The sequence below is a fragment of the Canis aureus genome, chromosome 19, assembly GCF_053574225.1.
Source record: "Canis aureus isolate CA01 chromosome 19, VMU_Caureus_v.1.0, whole genome shotgun sequence".
NCBI classification, from domain to species: Eukaryota; Metazoa; Chordata; class Mammalia; order Carnivora; family Canidae; genus Canis; species Canis aureus.
In genome coordinates this window covers 50146616-50173108 of record NC_135629.1, presented here as the reverse complement: position 1 = coordinate 50173108, position 26493 = coordinate 50146616, and the positions used below count along the sequence as shown (strand labels likewise).

The 26493-nt window shown below is 51.8% G+C and overlaps 1 protein-coding gene across 4 annotated transcripts in view; it reads right to left on the bottom strand.

Moving 5' to 3' along the window:
* Nucleotides 1-26493, bottom strand: part of CACNA1A (calcium voltage-gated channel subunit alpha1 A) — a 214563-nt gene that overhangs the window by 63444 nt on the left and 124626 nt on the right. For all 4 annotated transcript variants that reach the window (XM_077859712.1, XM_077859713.1, XM_077859714.1 and 1 more), the window contains exons 11-21: nt 24028-24237; nt 20909-21021; nt 19307-19419; nt 19062-19193; nt 18644-18716; nt 16351-16468; nt 16136-16203; nt 12832-12938; nt 10322-11137; nt 1967-2430; nt 111-249 (exon numbers count right to left, since the gene is read on the bottom strand). In XM_077859712.1, the coding sequence (XP_077715838.1) occupies nt 111-249; nt 1967-2430; nt 10322-11137; nt 12832-12938; nt 16136-16203; nt 16351-16468; nt 18644-18716; nt 19062-19193; nt 19307-19419; nt 20909-21021; nt 24028-24237 (2353 nt within the window). The remainder of the gene's footprint in view (nt 1-110; nt 250-1966; nt 2431-10321; nt 11138-12831; nt 12939-16135; nt 16204-16350; nt 16469-18643; nt 18717-19061; nt 19194-19306; nt 19420-20908; nt 21022-24027; nt 24238-26493) is intronic.

Genomic DNA, 26493 nt, shown 5'->3' with positions numbered 1-26493 from the left:
CTTGGAGGCAACTCTCCCCATCACCCGCTGTTGGCGCCTGTCCTCTGGCCTGACTTCCACTGCCCCAGTGGGAGCCCCGGCCCCCTGTCCTGGCCATAGGCCATACTCACGGGTTGGTCGTAGAGAGGATAAACATGGAGCTGTAGGGGGGCATGGGCTTGGGGCCGTCTTCCCCAGGGTCGTCTTCCTCCTCCTCCTTCTTCTCTTCCTCCTTTTTTGGCAGTGGGTCTGGGTTGGCGTTTTTGTTCACTGTGGGGACAAGAACCAACACAGGGCTCCCTCCATGATTTCCCATAAGCCTCTGGGCTACTGTCCATTCAGACGATGAGCAACTGACATTTATAAAGTGCCTACAATGTGCCAGGCACCACATTGTGCCATTTAATCCTCACATGACCCTATGAGGTTGGTACTGTATGATCTTCATTTTACAGATGAAGAAACTAGCACAGAGGGGTGAAGTGACTTTCCTAAGGTCACACAGCTGGGATGTGGCAAAGCTGGGATTTGAACTTGGTCCCAGAGTGCCTGCTCTCAACCACTCGATAGCCTTGAGTCTGGTAGGAGGTTCATGGGATGTTAACACAAACCTGCCCCTCATCCCACTGGATCTTCATACCATCACTTGGAGGCCGATACCAGAAGCCCCGATAGACCCACGTTACAGATGGTAACACTGAGCTCTCCCTTCATCAAACTTCAGAGTGTCCCCCCATGAATACTTCTCTCTTGATGGCAAGGGCCACCCCCCTCCTGAGCAGATTCTGCAGCTTGAACTTGCTATGCGTCTATGGGCAGGCTGAGTTTCTCTGAGCCTCAGTATTTTCATCTATAAAATGGGCACAATGACAAGATCCACCTTATAGGACGGTGGTGAACCTTTACCAAGCAGACTCACAGAAATCTCCTGCATAGAACTGGCACTGGAGGACCTGGTCTATTGTTATCATCTTTGGAAATAATGAACTTGGTGGGTCATTTCTAAATTCTCACTGCTTCTCTGACCCCCACCTTACATGGGGCAGGGCTTGGAGGGAGGTCACCAACTGCCAACCTCTCAAGGGCCTAGACCTACACATCTAACACTTGAACAGTGGCTATCCTAAACCTCGAGACGCTGTAAGTATAAAACCCACCAAAATTTCTAAGACAGAGTACGAGATAAAGGACGTAAAATAGCTCATTGATAACATTAAAAATGTCGATCACATGTTGAAATGATGGCATTTTGGATTCATATAAGTAATACTTTGGATTAAATGTGATTTATTAAAGTTCATTTCACCTATTCTTTTTTTTTTAAGGGGAGAGGGGGAGAGGGAGAGAGAGAATCTTAAGCAGACTCCACACCCAGCATGGAGCCTGATGTGGAGATCGATCTCACGATCCTCAGATCATGACCTGAGCCGAAATCAAGAGTGGGACACTCAAGTAACTGAGCCACCCAGATGCCCCTCTTTTTTTTCTTTTTTTTCTTTTTTCATTTTTAAAATCACTGCTTCCTCTCTCCTCCTCTCCTTTCTTTCAACATGGCTACTAGAAAGTTTAAAACTACATGTGTGGCCTGTGTTGCACTTCTTTGGGACAGCGCTGGCCTAGGAAATCATCTGGTGCCCCTCCATTTCCATTAGAAGGATCCACTGCTTGTCAAATGCGGTGGCTTCCTGGCTTCTCTATGGGAATCTGGGATTCAGGCAGTATCACCAAACCTACTGAGTTCAGCCCCGGGCCGGGCACTGCGGGCGGATTCTCTCATTTAACCCTCCCGGCAGTCCCGTAGGGGCAGGAACCACACCTATACCCATTTCGAGAGGAAGAAACTGAGGCCAGAGAGGTAAGGTCACTGGCCAGGGTCCCCCAGCCAAGCCTCCAGGGATCAGGCCCAGGCAGCCCCGCTCAGCCCCTCGGCCCCAAGGACACTGGGTGCCTCGCCTGGTGATGGGGGTGCTTGGGGGGGCAGTCTCACCTTGGACGACGGTGTGGTTGAGGGGGGGCGGGCAGGCTGGGGGGATGTCCACCGTGGTGTGGTCGGGTTTCCTGGCAGTCTTCGCTGAGTTGGTCTGGGTGCTGCTGGGGTTGGTGACGATAAGGCTGTTCTCGGGGGTCTTGGGGGGGCCGGGGTCAGACGGGTCCCCGGGGTTGTTGGGCATCCGGCGGCTGGCGGCGTTCTGGGGGTTGGTGCCCGTGGTGGGCGGGGCCGGCACGGGGCAGGGGTCGGTGCTGTTCCCGGTCCTGGCGGGGCTCTGGGGCAGGCCGGGGCGGCCGAGGCTGTCGTGGGCGCCGGCCGATCCCGCGGTGGCCAGCTTGTTGTTCCTCATGTTGTCTATGTCCTCCGCCAGCGGCGGGTCTTGGCGGCCCAGGTCCTGCTGGATCGGCCGGGTGGTCGACAGGTTGGGGCCCGACACGGGGACCCCGGGGCCCTGGTTCTCTCTGTGGAAGGCAGGCCAACGAGAAAGGACCCATAACTGAGTTGGAATAATAGCACGAACATTCCAGACCCTGCCTCAGCTTCTACCATGCAGGGGGCATGCTTGGGCATGGAGAGGCCGCGCCCTGGAGCACCCCAGGGCCCGGCTGACTCCTGCTCAGAGACCACAACCCCACGGCTGTGTAACTGCTTAGCCTCCTGGGTTTCAGTGTCATGCTTCTCCTGCTGTTTCCTGGGGGACGAGGCTACTCCCGTGGGGGAGAATGCCAGGGCCTGCATTCTTCCAGCCTGAAGCCCCCTGCCTCTGCCGACAGCCCCCCTCCCCGCCAGGAGCCCCCCCCCCCCGGGGCACACAGTGTTTTCAGGGGTGGCTAAAGCAGACACAGTGACACCATCTCTTCGGGTAGAACTGCCTCATAGCTTTACCTGAAGCTTTACATAAATATGTCCCCTCCCAATATCCCAGTAGGAGGAGCACGCCATACGTGCAAATAAATGTAATAAATAATAAAACTAGTTAAAGCAAACACTTCTGTAACGCAAGCGATCAGGGGCTGCTCTAAGTACTTGACTTATAATGACCCCTTCATCCTCAGCCCCAAGAGGAACAATGATGAGCCCCATTTTCCAGATGAGGACACTGAAGCTCAGAGAGGTTAAGTCTCTTGCCTAAGGCCACACAGCTGGCAGATGAACACAATAATTTTTCACAGGGGTACAAGAGTGATGGGCAAAGTGCTCCAGGCAGAGGGAATAGCCGGTGCAAAGGTCCTGAAGTAGGGATACGCTTATTGAGTTTTGGGAGGCTGGTGTGGCTGGAGGTGGAGAGTGGGGGAGACAGGGTGGGTAGGAGTTTGGTGCCTCAATTACTCAACTAATTAAGACCATGCCGACGGACCTGAGAAGGAAAGAGTCTGTGTGCTCGGTGCACTGGGGAGGAGAGAAAGATGCTAAGCATCCTGGCTGGGCTTTTTCTACCCCAGTGCCCTTTGGAGACACCAGCTCTGCGAGGCAAGTGGTTTATTTTTGCCTTTTTTGTTCACAGCTTTCATTCTAGTGCCCAGAACGGGGCCTGGCACATGGCAAATACTTGGTCACTTTTTGTCAAATAATAAACAAATGCTCCCATTTTTCAGATGAGGATGCTGAAGGCCAGAAGTCCCCCAGGCCCAGACCATCAACCCCTGCCTCCTCCCATCTGCACACTCACCCCTAGCTTGCCAGGCACCTCCAGGAGCTGTGGCCCCAGTGAGGGTGACTGGGGTTTGGAGCCTGTCTGGCGGCTCCCGGCTGCACGTCTGTCCTCAGCTGGCCCGGCTCTGCCTGCCTGTGCCAAGTGGACCTGGCTCCTAGCCAGCATCCTGACAGTTTGCTCTGTTTGCTTTTAGACACCCCTGTAGACCCTCGGGCCTCAGACAAGGGGCCTCATCCTTCCCCAGTTCCTGGGTGCCGGCCCCGGCAAATTCTGTTCCCTGGAAACCCCAGGACATCTGTTGTTTATAATTTCAACGACTTCTCTCCCCAGAGGGCTCTGCAATCCAAAACTTCTCTCTCTGGCTCTTCTTAAAGGGCACCCCCAGTTCTGCTTCCTGTTTCCTCCACTTCTGCTCATAATAGCTCCCACGTATTGAGCACCTGCTGTGTGCCAGACTACACACACAGCTCTTCTGATCCTTAGGAGCACTGCAGAAAGCGGGCAGTACTGTTAGTCCCATTATGTAGATGAGGAGACTGAGCCCTGGAGAAGCTGAGTCACAGCAGAAAACATTTTTCTCAGGTTGTACACGTGTACTGACCAGCTGGGAAATCAGATGCAATCACAGGTGTCAAAGCCCAGGCCCAATCTGCGACCCTAAATCCACCTAACACTTCGTTTTAATTTTGCATTTTAACTTGCAAAAGTTCACGGTGTTTTTAGGAAGCAGAAGAGAGACAAGGTAATTTATTTTCAGACTTGCCTCTCTGAGGCTGCATGGGGAGAAGAGCAGGCCCAGCCGGCTTTCTCACTTCTCACTCGTGTGAGTGGGCCAGAGTGACCCAGCTCTGAGTCTCGGCAAAACCCCTCACTAGCTGTGTGATCCTCTGTAATCTGATTAACCTCTCTGAGCCCCTTGTCTTTAAATGGGGATAGAGTAGCAGAACCTTCCCTATAACTTGGAGACAACAGTGGGGATCCTAGAGATGAGCTGCTACATAACCACTGGCAAGTTAGCCTTGTTTCTCATCCATCACACAGGTGTTGTAACCTCCTTGGGTCACTATGAGGAGCAAGTTTATTAATGACTCCTGGGCCTGTAACCTGATGGGATCTGCCCTGCTGGGTTTAGAACCTGCTTGGGACCAGTGATCCTTTACCCTTCTCAGCGTTTCCCTTTTGGAACAGGAATGCCTACCGTGTTCCTGTCCCACCCCTGTATGCTGGAGGCAGAGAATGTGTCTTCTAGTTTCATGTCCACAGATGGGGGGGCGGATTTGGCCCCCAAATGGATCATGCCCAGAATCTCACCCATACCCAGCTTAGATGATGAGATGTGGGATTCTGGAGCTGATGCTGTAACAGGCTAAGACTTCTAGGGATGTTGGGGTGGAGTGAGTGTATCCCGCACATGAAATGGATGTAGATTTTTGGGATGGGAGGAATCAGAGGGCAGATTGTAGTGGGCCTCTCAAAAGATGCGTCAACAAGGAAACTCTGAATGTGGCCTTATTTGGAGAAAGGGCCTTTGCAGATGTAATTAGGTTAAGGATCACAAAATGAGGTCACCGTGGATCAGGATAGGCCCTGAATGCAATGACCGGTCCTCAGAAGAGCAGGAGAGAGGACAGAGGGGACACAGAGTGAAGCCAGAGGCAGAGTGTGCAGTGATGCGTCTATCAGTCAAGGAGGGCCGAGCCCCAGAACCGCCAACAGCCCTCGGAACTTCGTATGGTCCTTGGATAGCCAGTGTCGGCTGTGATGGTGTGAGTAAATAAAGTCTACATCAGTATTTCCTCAGTGTCTTACACAGCCCACAAAGAAGTTCCTGATTCGAACCCACTCCTGATCCTTTTTGAGAAGTTGTCCATGAGATGAAAATCTGGCTGAAGTGTTTCCTCATTGTTTTTACAGATTTTTTTCTTTTGTTAATAAAAGAGAGAGCTGTCCCTCTAGCACAAATCAGGCTGGGGTAAATTACTATTTTAAAGAGAACCCAGATCCTTCGGCCATCATGTAAAGAGGTTATACTAAAGAACACAGCAGCTGAGACCATGGGGAGTCTCACGGAGATGTCAGCCTCGCGTCCAGGACCAGGAGCCTCTTGGCTCCCTCTGTCGGCTCTGTCCACTGCAAAGCCAGAGCAAGCTCAGCCTGCAGAGGCCACACCTCAGTCTCCAGGAAGCTTCACTGCCAAGTGTCTCCAAGGAGAACTCAAAAGGGGCAGAAAACTTTGAAGTCAGGCCCCTTCCCCCTTCTCTCTTGGGGATGTGCATCATCTGCCCAGAATAGGCAGCCGGTTGCATAACCCTGTCCTGCACTGCATCCCTCTGCCAGCTAATCACTTCAGCATGCTTCTGCCAAAAGCTACGGACACCTTGCCCAGGGTGTGCCCAGGCCCCCAGCTGCAGAGGAGAGTCCCGCTTCCTCGTGCCACCATGTCCTAAGGACCTCTGCGTATTAATTCATTTGATCCCCGCAGCCACCACCAGTGGAGGTGGGATGAGGATCAGGCCCATTTTACAGATAGGGAAACTGAGGCCCAGAGGGGCAAAGGCAGTTGCCACGTGTCACCCAGCTGGGAGAGGAGTGGGCTGAACTCTGGTCCTACTACTAAGGCAGGATAGACTCTGTGAGGCTCAGAGGTCCCGGATCTCTTCTTGTTCTTTCTAGGGAGTGGGTTTCATGGTGATGGCAGCAGGTGGAATTAGGGTACAGAGAGCTGAGATGTTAATTCTGGGGTGTCGCGGGTCTTGGCAAAAGCTCTCCCTGTTCAGCCACATCCAGCATGAAGTACTGCCTGGCTACTGAGGAGTGGCAGCCGCTCTGAGACCCACAACATTTTCCTGGGAGTCAGGGAAGGCTCTACCTTGGTTCTGGTCGCCTTGGGGTGCCGTTGGGCTCAGCCGCCTGGGGTGGGGGATCTGGGGTCAGTGGCTGCTGAACAATGTAGAATGAATGAAATAGAATGTGCTTCTGTCCACTCTTTAGAGGGGTGAGCTTTTGAGAGCTGCGGGGGGCCATTTAAAACCAGGGAGGAGATGAAGCTGTAATTGGGGGACAGGCAGAGGAAATGGAAAGAGAACAATTATATATATTATTAATGTTCTGGCGAATGAAAAACACAGTGTGGGTCCGGGAAAAGGCCTAAGAAATGACAAAAAGGAAAAATGCAGGTGGCAGGCCCCTTAGGCAGGGCCACTGGCTTGTCACTGTATAGAACTGAAATGTCTTTTTAGGACATTATATGCGTGAATAAAGTTTCCTCTTGGCCATTTTTTAAAAAAATCAGATAAATGCCTCATCTTGGATTTTTTTTCTCTAAAACTGTCTGAATCTTCATGAAGTTTTATTCCCATTGAGCATCAGAGCCTTTGTATAAGTCAGGAGTGTAATGCCTCTCCTGGCTAGGGCCCCTGACACATCCATCAAAAAGGGAGTAGCAGTGCCCTCCTGGTGCAGGTCTGGGGGTGGCAGTGGAGAGGTACTTTCTTCCCCTGGAAAGGAGGGGGAGCAGGGGCCATCTGTGGGATTCGGGAAAGCTGCATTCTTATCACACTGCTACTATGGGCCAGCTACCCTTGGGGAAAAAAATCTCTGGGCTTCAGTTTCCCCATCTGTGAAAGGAAGGAGCTGGAGTGGTCATTCTAAAGGCTATGGATATAAAGGTTTTTAGGTCTGTTGACGAGAGAAAAAAAAATATTTTTTTTTCAGAGAGGGAAGGAGAGAGGTGGGGGGAGGGGCAGAGGGAGAGAGGGACAGAAAGAATCCTGAGCCGACTTCACACTGAGCACGGAGCCCAATGCAGGACTCAATGTCACAACCCTGAGATTATGACCTGAGCTGAAACCAAGAGTCGGACTCTTAACCAACTGAGCCACCCAGGTACCTCCATGAGAAAATCTTAACAGTATAAATGATAATAATAATAGTAATAGCTAATATTTCTGAACACTTACTACTACCACTACTACACACAGTTAGCATATATTGAGTACGTACGTAGTAACAATCTTCACAGTGATAACAGCTAACATTTACTGAGCACTTATTAGAAGCCAGGCACGATTCAAAGCAGTTTACGTGTATTAACTCACTTGAACCTAGGCGGTAGGTACTGCTCTCATACCCACTCTACAGATGAGCAACAGAGGCCCACAGAGTGGAAGGGAGATGCTACAAATCCCACAGGTGGGAAGTGATGGGCATGAGTGTGATCTCTCGCTCCAGGGTTCTTGCCCTTTACCAGCAGGCTGTGCTGCATTCCGTCCCCATCACTCGGCCTCCTTTAATCACAGGAGTAATATAACAACAAGGATGACAATAATATTAATATTAGCAGTAGTGAGAAGAACAGCATCAATGAATCACTGGTCCTTAATTATCCAGTCATGTTCTAAATGCTGTATTCCACCTAAAAATCCTTTCTGTGGCCTCTCCTTGCCCTGAGAGGATTCGAGGTCCTGCTGACCCATCACTGTCCCTTCCATTTCTTTTTCTGCCACTCTCTCCTCACCTTCCAAACTGCACACCGGCCTCCTTCTGGTCTACCTCAGGGCCTTTGCACATGCTATTCTTAGCCTAGAACACTCGACTCCCTTTTCAGATTGCTCCTTTTGGGAGCCCGGCCCGGGCACAATTTCTTGGTCTTATTTCTCCAAGAGCCCCAGACCACTCCTAGCATGCCTGTCACCTGCAGTTAATGATTGAATCCACCGCACCAGCTAGGACCGTAGTAAGTACTTAGTAAACACTGATGGGATGGATGAATAAACCCCTAAAAGAAGAGATAACATGGGGATGATCTGGAGTGATGGTTTTCAGGAGGCTGTTGTGCAGTCACATGCAGACCTAATGACATAGCACCTGGAGGCCACTGTGGGCATTTAGGAAATGGGAGGCAGGCAAACAAAACATCGTACCATGTGCAGGGCAGGGCCACCTGGGGAAGAATTAACCTTTCTCCTTCGTGACTAATGTCCCTTACACAGATGAAAAATTGCTTGTAATGACCCGTGTCTTTGGTTTTTAACCTCTGTTCTATATATCAGCATAACATATGTCTTGTATTTAAGATTTTTATTTAGTCATTTGAGAGAGAGAGAGAGAGAGAGAAGCACAAGCAGGAGGAGGGGCAGAGAGAGAGGGAGAAGCAGACACCCTAATGAGTGGGGATTCCAATGTGGGGCTTGATTCTAGGACCCCGAGATCATGACCTGAGCCGAAGTCAAACATTTAACTGACTGAGCCACCCAGGTGCTCCCCTTGCATGTTTTTTTTTTTAAGATTTTAATTAATTTATTCAGAGAACACATATGTGCAAGTACGGGAAGGGGCAGAGGGGGAGGGAGAAAGAGAATCTCCAGTAGACTCTGCGTTGAGTGTAGAGCCTGATGTGGAGCTAGATCTGACAACCCCAAGATCATGACCAGAGCTGAAGCCAAGAGGTGTACACTCAACCGACTGAGCCACCCAGGTGCCCCTTGTATGTTTTAAATACACACCCCGTTTTCCCGGAATGCAACTACTGGCCATATTGAAGGAAGCCTAGACTCTGTTTCATATGGAACTTTGCCAAGAGGTATTACCCACTTAGGAAAATCTCAACACTAGTGGCAACTCCCTTGTGTCACCCTAACTGCCTGTACCACTGGGAGCCGGCCAGCATGTGTAGCTGTCACATTCATGGTGATTCTGCACACTGGGCCCTGAGTCACTTCACTCTGCCCTCCAGAGCCTCCCTACTCAAAGTGTGGTTCCTGGACCAGCATCATGTCTCACCTGGAAGCTCCTTAGAAATGCAGAATCTCAGGCTGTACCTGAGACCCACTGAATCCATAGTTTAAGAAGATCCCCAGGGACTCACATACACATTCAATTTTGGTAAGTGCTGGCCTAGCGCCTAGGTCATATAACAGGCTCTTAAACACATCATTAAGAAATCAATATGATGCCCTCGTGGTGATATAAAGAAGACTAACAGGACATCAGCGAATACAAGACCAATGTGTGCTTCAACATGGTTGGGCTCCTACATGTAGAGTCACTACAGAACCATCGAAGGATTGTCACAAAATACCAAGAATACAAGGAGGCTGTTTCCTACTGCATACGGTGCTGGCCTGGAAGTGGCCTCAACCCGCTCTCCTTTCAATTCTGAGGGCCCAGTGTGGCTTTTTAAATCCCTCAGGAATAGCATCAGGTAAAAAGATGGCTGACTCATTAACAGCTAAAAATGGTCTACATGTACCAAGCCCTTATGTGTCAGCCGCTCTTCTTCCGGCCTTCGGCATGAATTGTCTGTTGGAGCTCCAGCAATGACCCAGTTTGATCCCGCTATCTCCATTTTACAGATCGACAAACCCGAGGCCCAGAGATGTGAAGTCCCTTGCCCAAGGTCACACAGCAAGTGCATGGAAGAGCTGAAGAATTCTTGGGGCGGGGGGGGTGGGGGGGCGGGTGTGGATTCCCCGTAGATTTTCCCCGGGACGCACAAGGGCGAAATGGTGCGCCTGCAGCCTCCGGCGGCCCGACTCGGCTGACCCGGGGCCCGCGGCTCCGCGGCGCGGTTCCCCCCGACAGCGGGATCTACCGCGCGGGGGCGGCAGAGAGACGCGAGAGGCCCCAGAGGCGCCACCGTGGCTCCCGGCATCGCAGCCGCTGCGGTCCCCACCCTGCCCGGGGTCGCCCGCACTTACTTCCTCCTCCGGTGCCGCCGCTCCCTGTCCTCCCTCCGCGCGTCCGCCTCGTACGAGGCCGGGGGCCCGTGCCGGTGCCGCCTCCTGCGCTCGCCGCCGCCGCCGTCGGGCCCGTCGCCGTCGCCCTCGCCGCCCCGCGCCGGCCGGCTGCCCTCGCGGTGCCGGGCCCTCCGCTCGGCCTTGTCGTCCGCGCCCTCCTCGGCCGGCCTGCGGTGGGCCCGGTGCCGGCGCGGCTCCCCGTCGGCGCCCGTGCGCGGCGAGCTGCTGCGGCTCTCCCGGCTGCCGGCCGGCCGGTGCGCGTGCCTGCGGTGGGCGTCCGCGGCCTTGGCCCGCTCCGCCTCGCCCTCCCAGAAGCCCGGCTGCTCCCCGCCGCCTTCCCGGGCGTGGTGGTCCGACTCGCGGCCGTACGGCCCCTCCCGGCTCAGCTCGGCCTCCTGGCTGCCCGCCCAGGGCCTGCGGGGGTCCAGGCCCACCGAGCCACTGGGGTCCCGGGCCCGGTCGTGGTAGCGGGCCTGTTTCCTGAGGAAGTCCTCGGCGCGCTGCTGGCCGAGGCGCTGGTCCACCGTGGGCTCGGCCGCCCGGCTCTTGTTGGTGTTGTTGTTGCGGTTCTCCTGGGGATCGACCACCAGAGGCCGGTCCAGGTGGGTCTTCATGTCCGGCCGCAGGTGCCGGGCGTAGGAGGCCTTCCAGCGCTCGTCGGGGTCCATCTCGTTGTACAGGGCCTCCCGGCTGGCCAGCAGGTTCTGCTTCCGCATCTCGCTCGTGCGCTGCTCCCACACCGACTTGGTGGGCTTCTGGTTCTTCTGTTGCTCCTTCCTGCAAGGGAAGGGCGCAGGGCTTAGAGCACCGCGGGGCCAGGCCTGCGCAGGCCCCTCCGCCTGCAGGGAGTCTCTGCCCACTGGGCGTCTCCACCCAGGTGGTCTTGGCTCACTGGGCATCGCGGCCCACGAGGGTATCTTGGCCTGGCTGGGTATCTCCTCCCAACCTGGTCTCAGCCTGTGCAGAAAATTCAACCTGGCTGGACATCTTGGCCTAGCAAGTGCCTTAGACCTGGGTAGGTGTCTCATTCTGACTGCATATTTTGTCTAATGGGGGGGGGGGCTGTCCTCAGCCCTCGTGGGCATTCCCGTTGCACATGACCAATGGTCGCACATGACCCCCTGGGAGGTGTTGCCCTGATGTTCAAAATATTTTAACCTCTGAGACAGCCGATCCTCATGGACACTGGCCTGGAGCGAGTTTTGGAATCACCCACGGGGCCTGCATGACCCTTTAATTCTGGGGTACGAGAGGTCTGGGTGGTCCCAAAGAGAGCCAGGGTGGGCACTTGGGAGTCATGGGGCAGCACCTCTTTACCCACTGGTGCCTATTTACCCACAGGGCCGCTGCTGGAGAGCTGGCCAGGTTGGAGCCCAGCCCGGAGTATACAGACTTTTCCAGGGTTTCTGTGTGCATTGATTGTTTTATACAGACCATCGTCTTCCACAGACTGTGCTAAAGTCACTGGTCTGATTATGTGTTTTCCCGGGCTCCCCTTTCACAGCCACCTCCTTCCACTTTGGCAAAGAAAGCCCCTTCCCCACCGTCACATGATGCACTGCCCCACAGTGTACAAAATCCTCAGGACACCTGACACAGGCACAATTCGGAGTATCAGTGTCAATGGATCTCACATTAACCTTAATCTCACTCAGCGCCTCAGTGCCTCTGCTTCACCAGCAGACTCTGTCCACTCTACCTTCCTGATCTGTCTAGAATTCAGCTACATCCACCACCAGGGCCACCACCCTACTCCAGTCCCATTATCCCTTCTGCATGGACCAAAGAAGTTTTTTCTTCCAGGAGCCTAGTCCGCAGACTTCCACCCATGCTCCCTGCAGTCTGTTCCCCTGACAGCTGCCAGAGAGCCCCCATGAGCACCCAAGTCAGGTCTTGTCCTACCTGTGCTCAAGAACCTTCCATAGCTTCCACTTGACTCAGAGCAAAGGTCTGAGTCCCACCCGTGACCCACAAGGCCCTGAACGATGTTTGTCACCTGTCTTTACTTCCTCCCACTTTCCTCCCTCCCTCCCTCCCTCTATTTCAGTCACAGTGGCCTCCTTCCAGTTCCCTAAATACAACAGGCACATCCCAGCCTCAGGGCCTTTGCATATGCTGTTCCTGCTGCCTGGTATGCTCTTCCCTCAGATCCCCCCTTGGCTCCTCCTTCACCTCCTTCAGGTCTTATCACCTCAGTGAGGCCTTCCCTGACAACTTTATTTAAAAGCCCAACTCTCCCAAGCCCTAGCTCTCCCTGTACCCCTTAACCTCTTGTTAATGCTGTCTCTGCAGCAGCTAGAACAATACTTGACACATAGGAGGTGCTTATTAACTATTTATCAAGTAAAAGGGGGTGGGAGAACAGACGTACCTCAACCCTGTCAGGGACTGCTCCTGGCCCCCGAATCGTTGACCAGGAGGGGGTATAGGCTGAGGAGCCTGGATAGCATTCTGGAGTTGGGGGCACTTACACAGCTATGGACATGTTGGCCGCCGACAGAGGACTCACTTCTGCTACCTCCTTGGCTTTCTGTAGAGCAAGTTTCTGGTTGGCTGCTTCTTCTTCTTCTTGCTCATCCTAAAAGACACATGGAGTCCCTGTTCACAAAACGTGAACTTGGCCTTGGGGCCTCACCTCTGACCCTACAGTAATGAGGGGCAACATGTGAAACACTCAGAAGCAGGTGTGGCCTGGGTGGGTCAAGCAACCATAGCCAAGGCCGGCAGATGGGAATAGGTGCCCACCGTGGGTCAAGTGCATTACTAGCCCCTTTACGCGCAGCCTCCATATCCAGCTCCTTGTTAACTCTATTTTAGCACACAACTGGAAGGAAACTAAAAGAAAAAAACCAGACTCCCTTCCTTTCCCACAATGGAGAGTTCTCTGCATCCTGTCTCCGTGAGCCGGAAAGTAATGCAGATTTTCCTCTCACTTTACTTTCTGGGTTAAGGTCTCTGAACCAGGCCTTTTAAAAAAACACCCTGACTAGCCCCCACATGCAGAAAAAACTGGCATCCCATGGCCCATCCCGTGCACTGCCAACAGCCTCCAGAAGGGGAATTGGGAGAGGAGCTTATATTCTCAGCCGGTTAGGTTCAGAGAGGAGGAGGGTGGGGGAAGATGTTTTAAAAATACATACAGAAAAAGATGTTTTGGGGCTTTAAATCCTTCTTCAGCCTTCATGCAGGGCCTCATTCGTAAAACAGAAAAGCCAACAAAGAAAAAGCAAAGAAAAAGCAACGAGAAAGAAATGGCCAGAGATGAACCCACCAATAAGAAAAGCCATGCTACGGCAGGGCACCTCTCCCCCTGCGCGGGGAACTCTGGGGCAAGCAGCAACCTTACCACCTCGGAAATGGTCAGATCAGGACACGCTGCCAGTGACAACACAGAGGTGGGATCCGGCCTGCCACCCCTTCTCACAAGGCCTCCCTTCCTCCTGACACCTCACCCTGCATTTCTCGGAGCCCAGTCCCTGGACCACCTGCCTCACCTGCCCTGCAAATACAGACTCCCAGGCCTGTGGGAGAGCCTGGGCTGGGCCCTGGAGCTTGCATCTTCAATAAGCTCCCCGGAGACTATCAAGAGCAGGTCAAGTTTGAGCAGCAGTGCATGTGGCTAAGAGGACAGGTTCTGGATCCCCCTGGCTTTAAATCCCAGCTCCTCCGCTTACCGTTGACGTCAGGTGAGTCGCTCCACGTCTCAGGGCCTCACCGTCTTCACCTAAAATTTTCACTCTCCCCAACTTTTTCTCTCTCGCTCTTCTCTCCAGCACTTCTCCCCATCTGACAAATTTGTCATCTTTCTCGTTCGAATGTCAGCCTTACGAGGGCAGAGATTTCTGCCTATTTTGCTCACTGCCCTGTACTTGGCTCCTAGACCAGGTCCTGCTCACAGTAGGTGCTCAATAAATGCTTTTTGGATGAATGACACAATCTGTGAAGTGGGGCTCATAGAACTTACTTCCTTGCTTTCTGTGAAGATTGAAGGAGATGAAAACACACCAGGGGTTTAGCAGGGTCCCTGCCTCATATGAAATGCCTAAGAAATACTTGTAGAATAAATGAAGGAAATAATCTGGGTCTGCAGGAGGATGTCCATCCTTCGCAGATGATCCTGCCTCTCTCCCTCCGCTACTCCCACCCCTCCTGGTGCACCCTCTGCCCTGTGACAGCCTCTGAGGATGGGCTCCTGGATCTTGGATGAGCACACAGTTGGATCAGCCCCTGGAGCCAGCCTGCTCCACAGTGACCAGGCCTGGGGCCGTGTGTTTGGGGTAGCAGAGACTTCCGTTTCTCCCCAGTCGGAGTGGGGCCCCGGGAAACTCTCTCTCCCTCCTGCCAGGGCCAGCAGATGGAAGGTTTGGCAGCGTCCGCTCAGTTCAGTTCGACACCTTGAGGCTCTGGAGATGGGGCCGAGAAGCAGAGGGATGCCCTAGGCGTGGCCCTCCTGGGCCGACAGGAAGACTCTGCACATGTTCTCTTAATGCAATGGGGCGGTTTTCCAATACCCCCCTGTCAAATTGCAAAAAAGGTGCCCGGCTTCCTTTGCGCAGTGCACAACCAGCATGACCATTCTCAGCGGCCCTGCTTATGGGCTATCCCAGGGCGGGTGAGCCGTGTTACTAAAAGCAATGCTACCTCCTCTGTGCCTGGCTGAGCCCGACCCGAGTCCCAGGGAGTCCAAGGCTGCTCTAAGGGGCATCTGACTGTAAATTTTGCCTGGGTAATTCAACATCACTGACACGAGTGATAACTTCTCCTCCCATGGATGGTTCTCAGCCCCCTCTCCCAAATTCTCTCCTGACTTCCTCTGCTCTTCTCTCACTTTTGCTCTTTTGAGGGGCTCACATCTCTGCCCTTTTAGCCCCTAGCTATGTGGCAAGGTCACTTAACCTCTCTGGACCTCAGCTTTCCCACCTGTGAAATGGGAGAGAACAGTAAGTGCTGTCTCTTCCGCTGTGGTTGTTACTTTGTATCTTTTCCTGCTCAGCTGGGGCTCTAGTGAAAACCAGCAGGGCGCAGGGTGAGTGGGTAAAGAACTCGGGTTCTGGAGTTTGCCAGGCCTGGGTTCCCTTCCTTTTACCAGCTCTGTCCAATGAAAGCCCTAAGGCCAAGTTGTACCTAGTAACTAGCCCTAGGCTCCCTTTATTGAGCACTTACTGTATAGCAAAAACCGTGTTGAGTGCCTAAGGTGCACCGGGAGAGGCTATAAATAGTAGCTGCTATTATCATACCATCTGGGACCAGTGACTTTGCCTTTCTGAGCCTCAATTTCCCCTTCTGCAAAAGGGAGATGGCAGCAAGGCCTGTCACCCATGAGCATCATCTCATTCTCTACTGCTGCCCCTTGGAGGTGAAGTCCGGCCAGCTCCCAAGCTGATGGGGCCGCGCCTTGAGCCTCGAGACCCTGCACGGGTTAATCTCCATCTGTCTCCATCCTTTCAGCTCTAGGATGGTGACAATGCCTGCTAGCCTGGGGGCTGTACCACTCCTTGGAGGTCCCTTGATGCTGTCCACTCCCTATAGATGGGCACTCCAGTGGAGTCTGGCATCTGTTTCGTGTGGCAGCCCCGCTGCCTCACCCCCTCCCACCTCCTCGGCCGTGGAATCCGCTGTGGTCAGGGACAGTCTGTTTCGGGGGGAGGAGCTGCCTCCTCCTGGGCCCGGGGCATCCAGACCTTGCCCCCACCCTCCACACCCAGCCTGGTCCTGATCTGCCACCGGCAGGTGGTAACTTTGCCGCAGGGAGAAACATTCTCCCACCAACCCCACCTTGGTGAGCTCCTGGGCGTTGGCCAAATTATCCACCGCGATGGCTAAGAACACGTTCAGGAGGGTGTCTGCAGGCGCTGGAGTCAGGGAAAGCACAGCCACTCGGACCCTGGCTCCCGGGGCTTCCTGGATCCTCCCTTGTGCCCCCCGCCCCCTCCCCAGTCTGCTCCACCGGCCACCCAGGCCTGCCCCCCCACCCTCCCCACGGAGGATACAGTTCCCGAAGAGGGTCAGCACGATGAAGTAGATGGAGAACACCATGCCGCCCTGCACGCCCCCCTGAGACTTGATACCGTCATACATGACCTCGTTCCAGTCTTCACCCGTCAGGATCTGAAAGGGGACGGAGAAACACACAGCCAACCCCTCTCAGCCACGGGCCCCGTGGAGACGCAGCTGTAGAGCTGGAACCTGCCCGCAGTGGCTCTTCTGGGCCCTGGTCTCTGGGGCGGCGGGTTGGGGGGTCTTGCCCGTTTGTGAGTGGGAAGGGACATCCCTGCACAGAGGGATTCTCAGCCTGGCTTCTAGGAAAAGGTGACCCTGGGGGAGTCACAAATCTTTCTGTAACTCTGTCTTCCCTGATGTGATAAGGGGATTTGCTATACATGAAGCTGTGCCCCCTAAATTCACTGAAGCTCTGAACCCCCATGTGACAGTGTTTGGGGATGGGTTAGATGAGGTCACGCGTTGGTGGGTCTCTCAAGATGGGATCAGTGCTTTTCTTTCTAAGAAAAGACAGCAGAGAACTTGGGTCTGTCTGTCTCTCTCTGTGCCATGTGAGGAGGTGGCCATCTGTAAACCAGGAAGAGAGTCCTTCCCAGGAACCAGCCCTGTGGGCCCTCCAGAGCTCTGCTGCTTAAGCCACATAATCACTAGTCCTTCTGGACGGCTGTGCCTGGAGGCAGGGTGGGAGCTAGTGATCGGAGAGCCTGTCAGGCACAGGGATGCAGGTGCTGGCAAATGCAAGTTGCCCTGATGCTTATGGGATGGACTGAGGGGACAGGCGTGCTCACTGAAAAAAAAATCCAGCTTCCCTCCTTTGTAATATTTTCACAAGGATAAAGTAAATGTGAAATAACTCCAAAAAATGTCAATCTGTTAATGCAGGTTTCTCAGCCTCAACACTGCTGACATTTGGGGCCAGGTCATTCTCTCTGGTGGGGCCGTCCTGTGCACTGTGGGGGGTTGAGCAGCAGCCCTGGCCCCCACCCACCAGATGCCTATAGCACGCCTCCCCCAGAGCTGTGGCCACCAGTAATGTTTTTAGAACTTCCAATCGTCCTTGGGGGATAGAATCCCTCTTGGACAAAACCCCCTGTGATGAAGATACATGGCTGGTGATTACAACTCTTGGCAATCATGTATGTGGGGGCTGAAACTTCATGGATGGTTTCCCTTTCCAACCCTGGTCTAGGGGTCTCATTGAGAAATTACCCTCCCAGGAGGGGGAGGGAGTGAAGTCACATTTTCCATACACTCTCTTGTTCCCCTCACCCCAAAGAGACAGAACCCACGAGAAAGGCTCTGGTGGTCACAGCTAGGTCAGTCCCAAACCTCAGGGCATATGTCCACATAGGTGCAAGGGCTGGTTTAGGAAGACCACCCAGGGTCTATTTGCTTTAGAATGTGGGATCGGGGTGCCTGCCAACCTGGGGAGGGTGCGTGTAGGAATCATGTCTTTTATTTCCTGGATTCTGATGCTTTGACATTTGGTGGTGGTGGTGGGGAGATCCTTGCTGACCCAAGAGGGAGTCAGGGCTACCTACTTCCTACAGAGTAAACACAACTTGCTGGGGAGTAAGCACGCTTGTCAAATGCAAATCAACCAATACAGAGCCCACACTCCCAAACCACTTCCTCTATCTGGGCTGGGCTCTTACACTCAGAGCCAACAACCCCCTGCCCCAGTGACTCCAGGGCAGGGACCAGCCAACCTGAGACGGCTCCTATGCCCAGAGCTCACTGAAATCATTCAAACGAGCCAATTCTAAATCTGTTTACCCTTCCTCTCCAATCCTTCCTGCAGAAACCACAGTTAAAGGCTTGTGCTCACGTCCCCCCTCCCTCTGCCTCCTGACCCACCCAGCTGCTTCCCTCGTATGGCCCTGTGTGGTGAGCCCTGTACTCCCTCTCTTGGAATCTGCAAGTACAATAAACTATCTTATAACAGCTCCCAATGGCAGTTATCTACTGATCTGTTGGCCTCACCAAATCTGAATAATGATAAAACCTATATTTTAAAACAGGAGGGTAAGGTAAAGTAGAGAAAGAGGGATTCAAGGAAGCCCCCCAGGGGGAGGGGCAGTCAGGCCAGGCCAGCTAAGCCCACTTCCCAGCGTCCTGGAGGTGGCCTCACCCTGGTCCCCTCACCAGGGCCCCCCTACCCCCATACACTGAGCGGGTGCTTTTTTATCTAAGATGCTAAGAGGCGTCCCCCATACACTGAGCGGGTGCTTTTATCTTGGATGCTAAGAGGTGTCCACCTCTGGGGCCGGGTGAAGACCATACCTGAAACACCGTCATTATTGCTGCTGGAAAAGTGTCGAAGTTGGTAGGAGGAGTCCCTTCATCAAAGTTAAACCTGTGGGGAGGACACAGGCATGTCACACTGGCCCTGCCCGGGGTGCTCTGAGGGTTTGGCTCAGCATCCTGTCTCCAGGGCAACATCTCCATCATCTCTATTCCCTAGAATCTTTCCAGGGCAATATCTCCATCATCTCTATTTCCTATCTCTTCCCTAGAAGGACACCCTGACTGTACCCAGGGCCCTGAGCATCTGGGTGAGTGCCCTGGGCATCTGGGGGGTTCGTGAGGAGGGCAGTCTGCGAGACGGAGGTGAGCCTGGGTCTCTGGATGGATCAGGCCTGGGTCTGAGGGCACCTGACCCCAGGGAAGCAGAAGTCTGGGGAATCTGCTGAGCACTTACTGGCCGCCGAAGAGTTGCATTCCCAAAAGGGCGAAGACAACGATGAACAGGAAAAGGAGGAACAACAGGCTGATGATAGACTTCATGGAGTTGAGAAGAGAGACGACCAGGTTCCTGAGAGATGCCCAGTACCTGCCGACAGAGGCCGGGCCAGCTGAGCCCACTTCCCAGCATCCTGGAGGTGGCCTCACCCTGGTCCCTTTCCCTGCCCCCTGCTGGGATGCCAGGGGACTCCAAAGACTTACTTTGTGACTTTGAAAATACGCAATAACCTGAGGGCTCGTAACACGCTGATTCCAAAGGATGTGCCGGGTTTTATGACGGCCCAGATGACCTCGAAGATGCTCCCAATGATAACCTAGAACACAGAACCTGGGCTTGTGTCCAGGGACCTTGAAAACATGCCTTGGCCCCAAAAGTTGCAAGAACCCCACCAAGCTGCCCCCAAATGGAAGCAGGGTGATGGTCTCAGACTTTCCTCATCCTTTTCTTTCTTTCTTTCTTTCTTTCTTTCTTTCTTTCTTTCTTTCTTTCTTTCTTTCTTTCTTTCTTCTTTCTTTCTTTCTCTCTCTCTCTCTCTCTTTCTTTCTTTCTTTCTTTTTTTTAAGATTTTATTTATTTATTCATGAGAGACAGAAGGAGAGAGAGGCAGAGACACAGGCAGAGGGAGAAGCACGCTCCAGGCAAGGAGTCCAGTGCGGGACTTGATCTCAGGACTCCGGGATCATGCCCTTAGCCAAAGGCTGGTGCTCAATTGCTGAGCCACTCAGGCGTCCCTCCTCATCCCTTTCTTAAAATTGATTAGCAGCTCAGGCAGAGCAAAGAATTCCTGAAATGCATAACTGCAAAGTGAATATCCATGTAACTGCCACCGCTGTCAAGAAATAGGACATGTCAACACCCTGGAAGCCTCGAGGGACCCCTAGATATAACCACCATCCTGAATTTTGTAATAACCATTTCCTTGCGTTAAAAAAAACTGACATGAAATTCACCTAAGACAAAATTAACCATTTGAAGTACACAACTCAGTGGCATTTAGCACACTCACAGCGTTGTGTGACCCTCACCTCTCTTCACTTCCCAAACAATTTCATCACTCCCAAAAGAGAGCCTGACCCAATGAGGAGTCACTCCCCGGCACCCCCACCCCAGCCCCTGGCAACCACTGATCTGCTTCCGGTCTCTATGGATTTGCCTGTTCTGGACATTTCCTATAAATGGAATTATGCAGTATGTGACCTTTTGGGTCTAGCTTCTTTCACTTAGCATAATGTTTTCCAGGTCCTTGCCTTTTCAAAGTTATCAAGCATCATCCCTAACCAACAGAGTTTAGATCTATTTGAATTTCCACCAGCAAAACGTGCCGTACGGACTGATTTTTTTGTCAGTGTTTGCCTCCTTTTGTGCAATATCATGCAGGTGGGATTTATCCGGCTGTTGGGTGTGGCTGTTGCTGGTTCCCTCTCATTGCTGTGGAGAATTCCATTATATGGCTATGTCACAACTTATTTATCCATTCTACTGCAAAGGGATGTTGGGTCATTTGGTTTGGGACTATTACAAACAAGGCCACTCAGGGCATTCTTGTGAGCTGCTCTTGCATGAAGCCCTAGTGTGAATGGCCAAATCCCCCGTGTGAAAGAGGGTCTGCACATTTCCCTCCGACTGGCAGTGGCTAAAAGTCTTGGGACTTCTGTATCCTCATCCAAAATTTGGGATTCTGCACTCAGTGGAGGCTCTCACATCCAGGGGTGACCCTACTGTTCCCTTTCGGATGTTCCCAGGCATCAGCCATTCTAGGCAAGAGCTGGAGAAATGAACTGTTTACCAACCAGAGCACTTACCCCACAGTCAAAGCAGTTGAAGGAAGAGTGGAAGTAAGGCCGCGTCCCAAGCCCGTACATTTTTATAAACATTTCGGACATAAAGAGTCCTAAGAAAATGAATTCTGCATAGTCTGGAAGGGAGAGGGGAGAAATAAAGAGGAGGTTAAGTTTGTGGGGTGGGAGTGGTTTCATGGACTTTCTTATTAATAGCAATCCTGTCCTGCTCTGGTCTGGGATGCAGAGAGGATAGCTGTTGATGGCCTTGGCCAAAGATTATGCAAGGCTTCATTTCTGCAGGCCTCAGTTTCTCCTTTGTTAAAGGGGAGGAACAACAATTGTCCCCCACTCTCCAACCCACCACCGACCCCTGGCCAATCTTAAAAAGGAGTAAGGTTAAAGCTCCATGGCTCTCCACCTTGTAGTTTTTGTCCTGATTCAACGAGAAGGGCTAGATGCAGGTTGTGGCCAAGGACCCAGATTTTGTGCTGGCTGGTGGGTCCCTGGGTGTTTACCATGTTTCTAAAACTAATGAACTAACAAACTAAATGGCTAACTGACAAAATAACAATGGCCCCAGGATGTCAGTGTGTCATAATCTAAGAACTATGATTAATCTACTTTTATATGCTTGGGCTTTAAAGGAAAAATAGAAATAGAAATCATAATGGTGTCCTTTTAGTAATCCTTGGGTCAGGGACTTAGCTGGAGATTCAGGGGCAGCCAATTCAAGGTACAGCTTTTCTTCCAACTTGGAAAACCTATCTGAGGTCCCCTGGCAAAATTCTGTCTTGCTGATGTCTAAAAGGTCTTGAACAAGATAAAGCCTAATGGTGTAAATGCCTTGGGGAGAGGTAACCTATGGGTAATTTGTTTGATCCAGCAAAGACATGGCTAATTTCAGGACCTTTTTCTGAGAGAGCTTTCTTGGTGGGGTAGGAAGATGAGTCATCAGGAAGGGCATGGATTCTCACCCAGTGGATGGGAATGAGGGTAAGGAGGGCTTCTAAGGGGGAGAAAACATACAGATAGGAAGACAGAAGACCCAAACTTCCAAGAACTTCCAACTTTGGTCACATAGGTAATTTTGTCTGAAAGTCAAGGGCATTTATTATATTGTTCTTTTAAGAGATGGTCTGAACCATCAAGGTCCTTCACACTCATTCCTGACCAAAACTTCCTCTTAGGTTTTTGGACTCCAGGGAGCTCCTAGTATCTGAAGGAAACCAGGGCCTCCAGGATTGCCAGGCCAAAATATCAATGAGGGGAAAACTGTCTATAACATCTGGGGTATTCTAAGAACCACCAGAAACAACTCTGGGAGAACTCAAGAGTTTCTGAGATGCTTGCTTCCCAGTTACCATGGAAACCTGATAGCTGACAATGCACAAGAGCTGAGAGAATTATCTGTAGCACTTGTGGGTCTGGAAGAACTTTCAGGGCCATCGACTCCAATTTCCAGATGAGAAGTTCGAGACCACGAGAAGCGGCCACACTTCGCTGATTCCAAGACAAACATTTTTTGTTCAGTTTGACATCTGTGGATTGGGGGGGTGTATCTTAAAATTGCCATATCCCAGTTTAAGATGGCAGCACTACTTTATTTCTTAGTGGCAAATAAAATAAAAGGGTGCTTTATAAATGAAGATGTTTTCTTTCTTTTTTTTAATGAAGATGCTTTTGATTGATGGATGATGGTAGTGACTTGTCCAGGGTCACTGAGAATCCAGGCCACCTGGTAACCAGGGAAGGGATTGGGCATCAGACATAGCTTGGATTCTAGGTTCAAATACTGGCTTTGTCACTTACTAGCTGTGTGACCCTGGGCAAGTTACTTAACCTTTCTGTGTCTCAGTTTTCTCAACTGGGAATAATTAAAGGACCTTTACAGATTTAGAGGCCTGGGGCAGGAAGTCCCAACCCCCTGTTCTTGAACCAGGACAGACAAAGCAAAGTGATTAGTATGGAGAATATGGGAGATTAAAAATAGACTACAGAGGAGGTTAAGACAAAAAGTAAAGAATCCTCATTTGTAAGACTCCAGGGGGACCAAATACAATTACTAAGGTTGGAACTAGGTTAGGGCTCTCAGAAGGAGAGCTGGCCCCTGGGGGGTGTCCTGAGGGGTCAACCAATGTGACTGAGAACAATGAGGGTTACAAGGAAACCATGACCTGGACCAGGCTTCTGGGTCTCTCTAGGCTGAAGACTCGACTATCTCTAGTGGCTGTCTGGGTCAGTTCTGAACCTGGTCAGAAGGGGAAAAAAGCTAGAGACCTAAGTCAGACAAACTAGTACGTGCAGGTAGAGGGCAGCCAGCAGGCAAAAAGGTTTAGGGAAATCCTCCTGCAGGGCCCACAAGCCAAAGCCAGGGCATGGATTTGCTTTCGTCACTGCCCAGACACTACTCTTGTTGATTCCTCAGAGCTCTTTATTTTTTAAATCCTCCTCACCTTTCACTGCTGCTCCTCCTCCCCACCTGGCCATCAATTTTGATAGTATCTCATGCTAGCTCCTGGAATCCTGGAATAGGCCCAGAAGGGCAAAGCCTTGGGGGTCCTGGTACCCAATGAGGGAGCAGGATGTTCTCACACTTGTTGGAGGTGATCTTCTACAAATGAATCCCAGACTTAAGGAAGTAAAAAATATCAAGAAAGGAAAGGTATAAAAAGCAGGAGATTTGAAAGAAGAGGGGAAAAGCAGGGAGTGTCAGAAATAAGCAGAGAAAATGGGGACAACATAAGCGCCACTCTTTGTTCCTAAAGCATTCCCATCTCTCAACTGTAAAATACTTATTTTAACATCCTCAGAGATACACCTATTAATTACATGGGCGTTTCTGTCTCAGTCTGGCTGTCCTGTGGTCTCTATCTCTTTATGTTTCTTTTCCAACGCCCTCATACTTCTCTCTTTAAAAAGCATCACAGTAGTATTTGGTGACCTGAATTCCAGCTTCCAGCCCCCAGGCCCAAAGAAGTTGGGCTCTGTTGCTGTGGTGGCAGTTGCAGACACACCCACATGAACGGGCAGATTCAACAAGAGCCAAGGAAGAAAGGCATACCACCAGAGAGGGAGAATTGGGAGAAGGGTGTGAGGAAGGGATCAAGGAGCCAGTGGGGGCAGGGGCCAGTGGTACTCACAGAGGAAGTCGGAGAGCCACTCGGGCTGGTTGTAGTGAACAATAGCAACACACAGCGTGTTGAGGGCTACCAGACTGAGCACAGTCCAGTAGAAGGCCTGAGTTTTGACCATGCGGCGGATGTAGAAACGCATCCTCCTCTCCTTTTTGTGAAAAAAAGTCGAGTTTTCCAGCTTGGCACTTTTAATGCTGGCTCGGGCGAAGGGAGACCCTGCCAAGGAAAGGATGGAGAATGTCAGGGTGTTCCTCTGGAGGAAATTAACTGATATGTGGCCCAGGCACAGAATCTCGCCAGGGGATCCATTAGCTTCCCTGGCGAGCCCTCTGGCCCGAGGGAATCATCATGATCCAGGGCTTAGCTTTCCAGAGATGGAGCTTATGAGAAGGTGAAAATGACATTTGGAAACAACCAATGAGAGCTCTGGATGTCAATGGGGAGGCAGATGGCTCTCCACGGATGGACCAACTTTCTGTGTCCCCCTCTCTTGGCCACATCTGATGATTCTGGGGGTCATGCCACAGGGGGGATGAGGAAGGAGCTCAGGACCCTTGGTAAAGGGGCAAGTAGCAGAGCTGCATGGTGCATGCTTGGCAGGCCTCCAGGAAGAGGTGTGAATAGGACCCTAGTTTCCATGGACACTTTACCAAGGAATGAGTCACCAGGGAATCTACCTGCATATACTTTTACTTGCAGAACATCTACTGCGTGCCAGACTCTATTCCAGATGTTCAAGATTCACTAGTTAACAGACAGAGCCCTGCTTTTATGGGCTTAATCTCCATTTGGGGAGAGACAGCAAATATAATAAAAAAAGTAAATTAATAGTGTGACAGAAGGTGCACAGTACTTTGGCAAAAAGAATAAATAGTGCAAGGGGATGGGGAGCCCCAGGAGGGACCATGGGGCAGGCTGCCATATTAAATCAGGTGGTCAAGGTGAAGGTGTTGACATAAGTCACCTCAATACTATAGGCAGAATTAATAGTAAGTGCTAAGGTTCTGAGGCAGAAATATGCCTGCCTGGCATATTCAGGGAATGGCATAAGGAAACCAGTATGGCTGGAGTGGTTGAGAGGGAGAGGAGTTGGTAAGGACAGGGAAGGGACAGTGTGGAATAAGCAGTGCTTTATGGGCTATGGGGAGACCTGGGCTTTTTTTTTTGCTTTTGCTCTAAATGTGAAGGGGACCACGGAGGCTTGAACAGAGGAGGGATGGATAGGACCTGACTCAGGTGCTCACAAGCATACTGTGGCAGCTGTGGGGGGAATAGACGGTGGAAGGCCAGGGCAGGAACAGGGAGATGACTGGTCCAGCCTAGCAATGATGCTGATTTGGGATGGATTTATTTATTTATTTATTTATTTATTTATTTATTTATTTATTTATTTATTTATTTTCAAAGATTTTGTTCATTCATTCATGAGAGAGGCAGAGACACAGGCAGAGGGAGAAGCAGGCTCCATGCAGGGAGCCCGATGTGGGACTTGATCCCGGGTCCCCAGGATCACACCCTGAGCCAAAGGCAGACGCTCAACCACTGAGCTACCCAGGTGCCCCATGGGATATATTATTTAAAGGAGATGCAAACCCCTGCTGCTGGATCAAGTATGGGTGTGAGAGAGAGGGGGGAGCCAAGGTTTTGGGACAGAGCTGCCATCCAAAGGTCTGTGTGTGGCGGGGGTCAGAGCTCAGTTTTGGATGGGCTGATTTTATCTTCTAAATGATCTCTTCCTGAAAATCTTCAGTTGCACTCATTTGTTTGTTTATGGTCTTTGGCTCATTCACTCTTTTACCTATTCACTAGCTTGTTCATTGATTCATGCACTCATTAGCTAATTTGTGCAGTCACTCATTCATCCATCCAGCTCATGCATCAACCCCATCCCACCAGCCAGATAAGGGACACCACAAACATCTTGCAGGACACCACTTCCTTCCTATTCACAAAATTTTAAACATGTTCCCACTCAGTGGCAGTTGGCCAGGCCTGGTGGCTGGATCCCTCTCTCATGTCCATCACCTGCCCGACCTCACAGGCACTGAGAACTCCAGGGTGGCTCCCCGTGGCCCTTCCCAGTTAGGGCATTTCTGGCCCTGGTCTCTGCAGCTCGTAAAGATGTACCCAGACCCACAGGCATCCACAGGGCATTGCAGACAGGAATGAGACTTTTGAAGGCCTCAGGTCAGGTTAGGATGCTCCACAAGGAGAAGGAGGAGAGAGAGAGGTTTGGGGTAGAGCTCAGTCACCAGGCAAGAGGCTCCTCACCCCTACTCCTCCTGGAGCCACCCCCAAAAGCCAGTTCCTTCACCAACCATCAAATGACCTTAGGCAAGTTGCCTTGCATCTTGGGGCTGGCTCCAGTGTCTCCATCTATAAACTAGGGACAGCCACACACTTCTCACCTCACAGAGCAATGGGGAGAAATACGCCTTAGCATGATGCTGGAACATTATGATTATTGGCCAT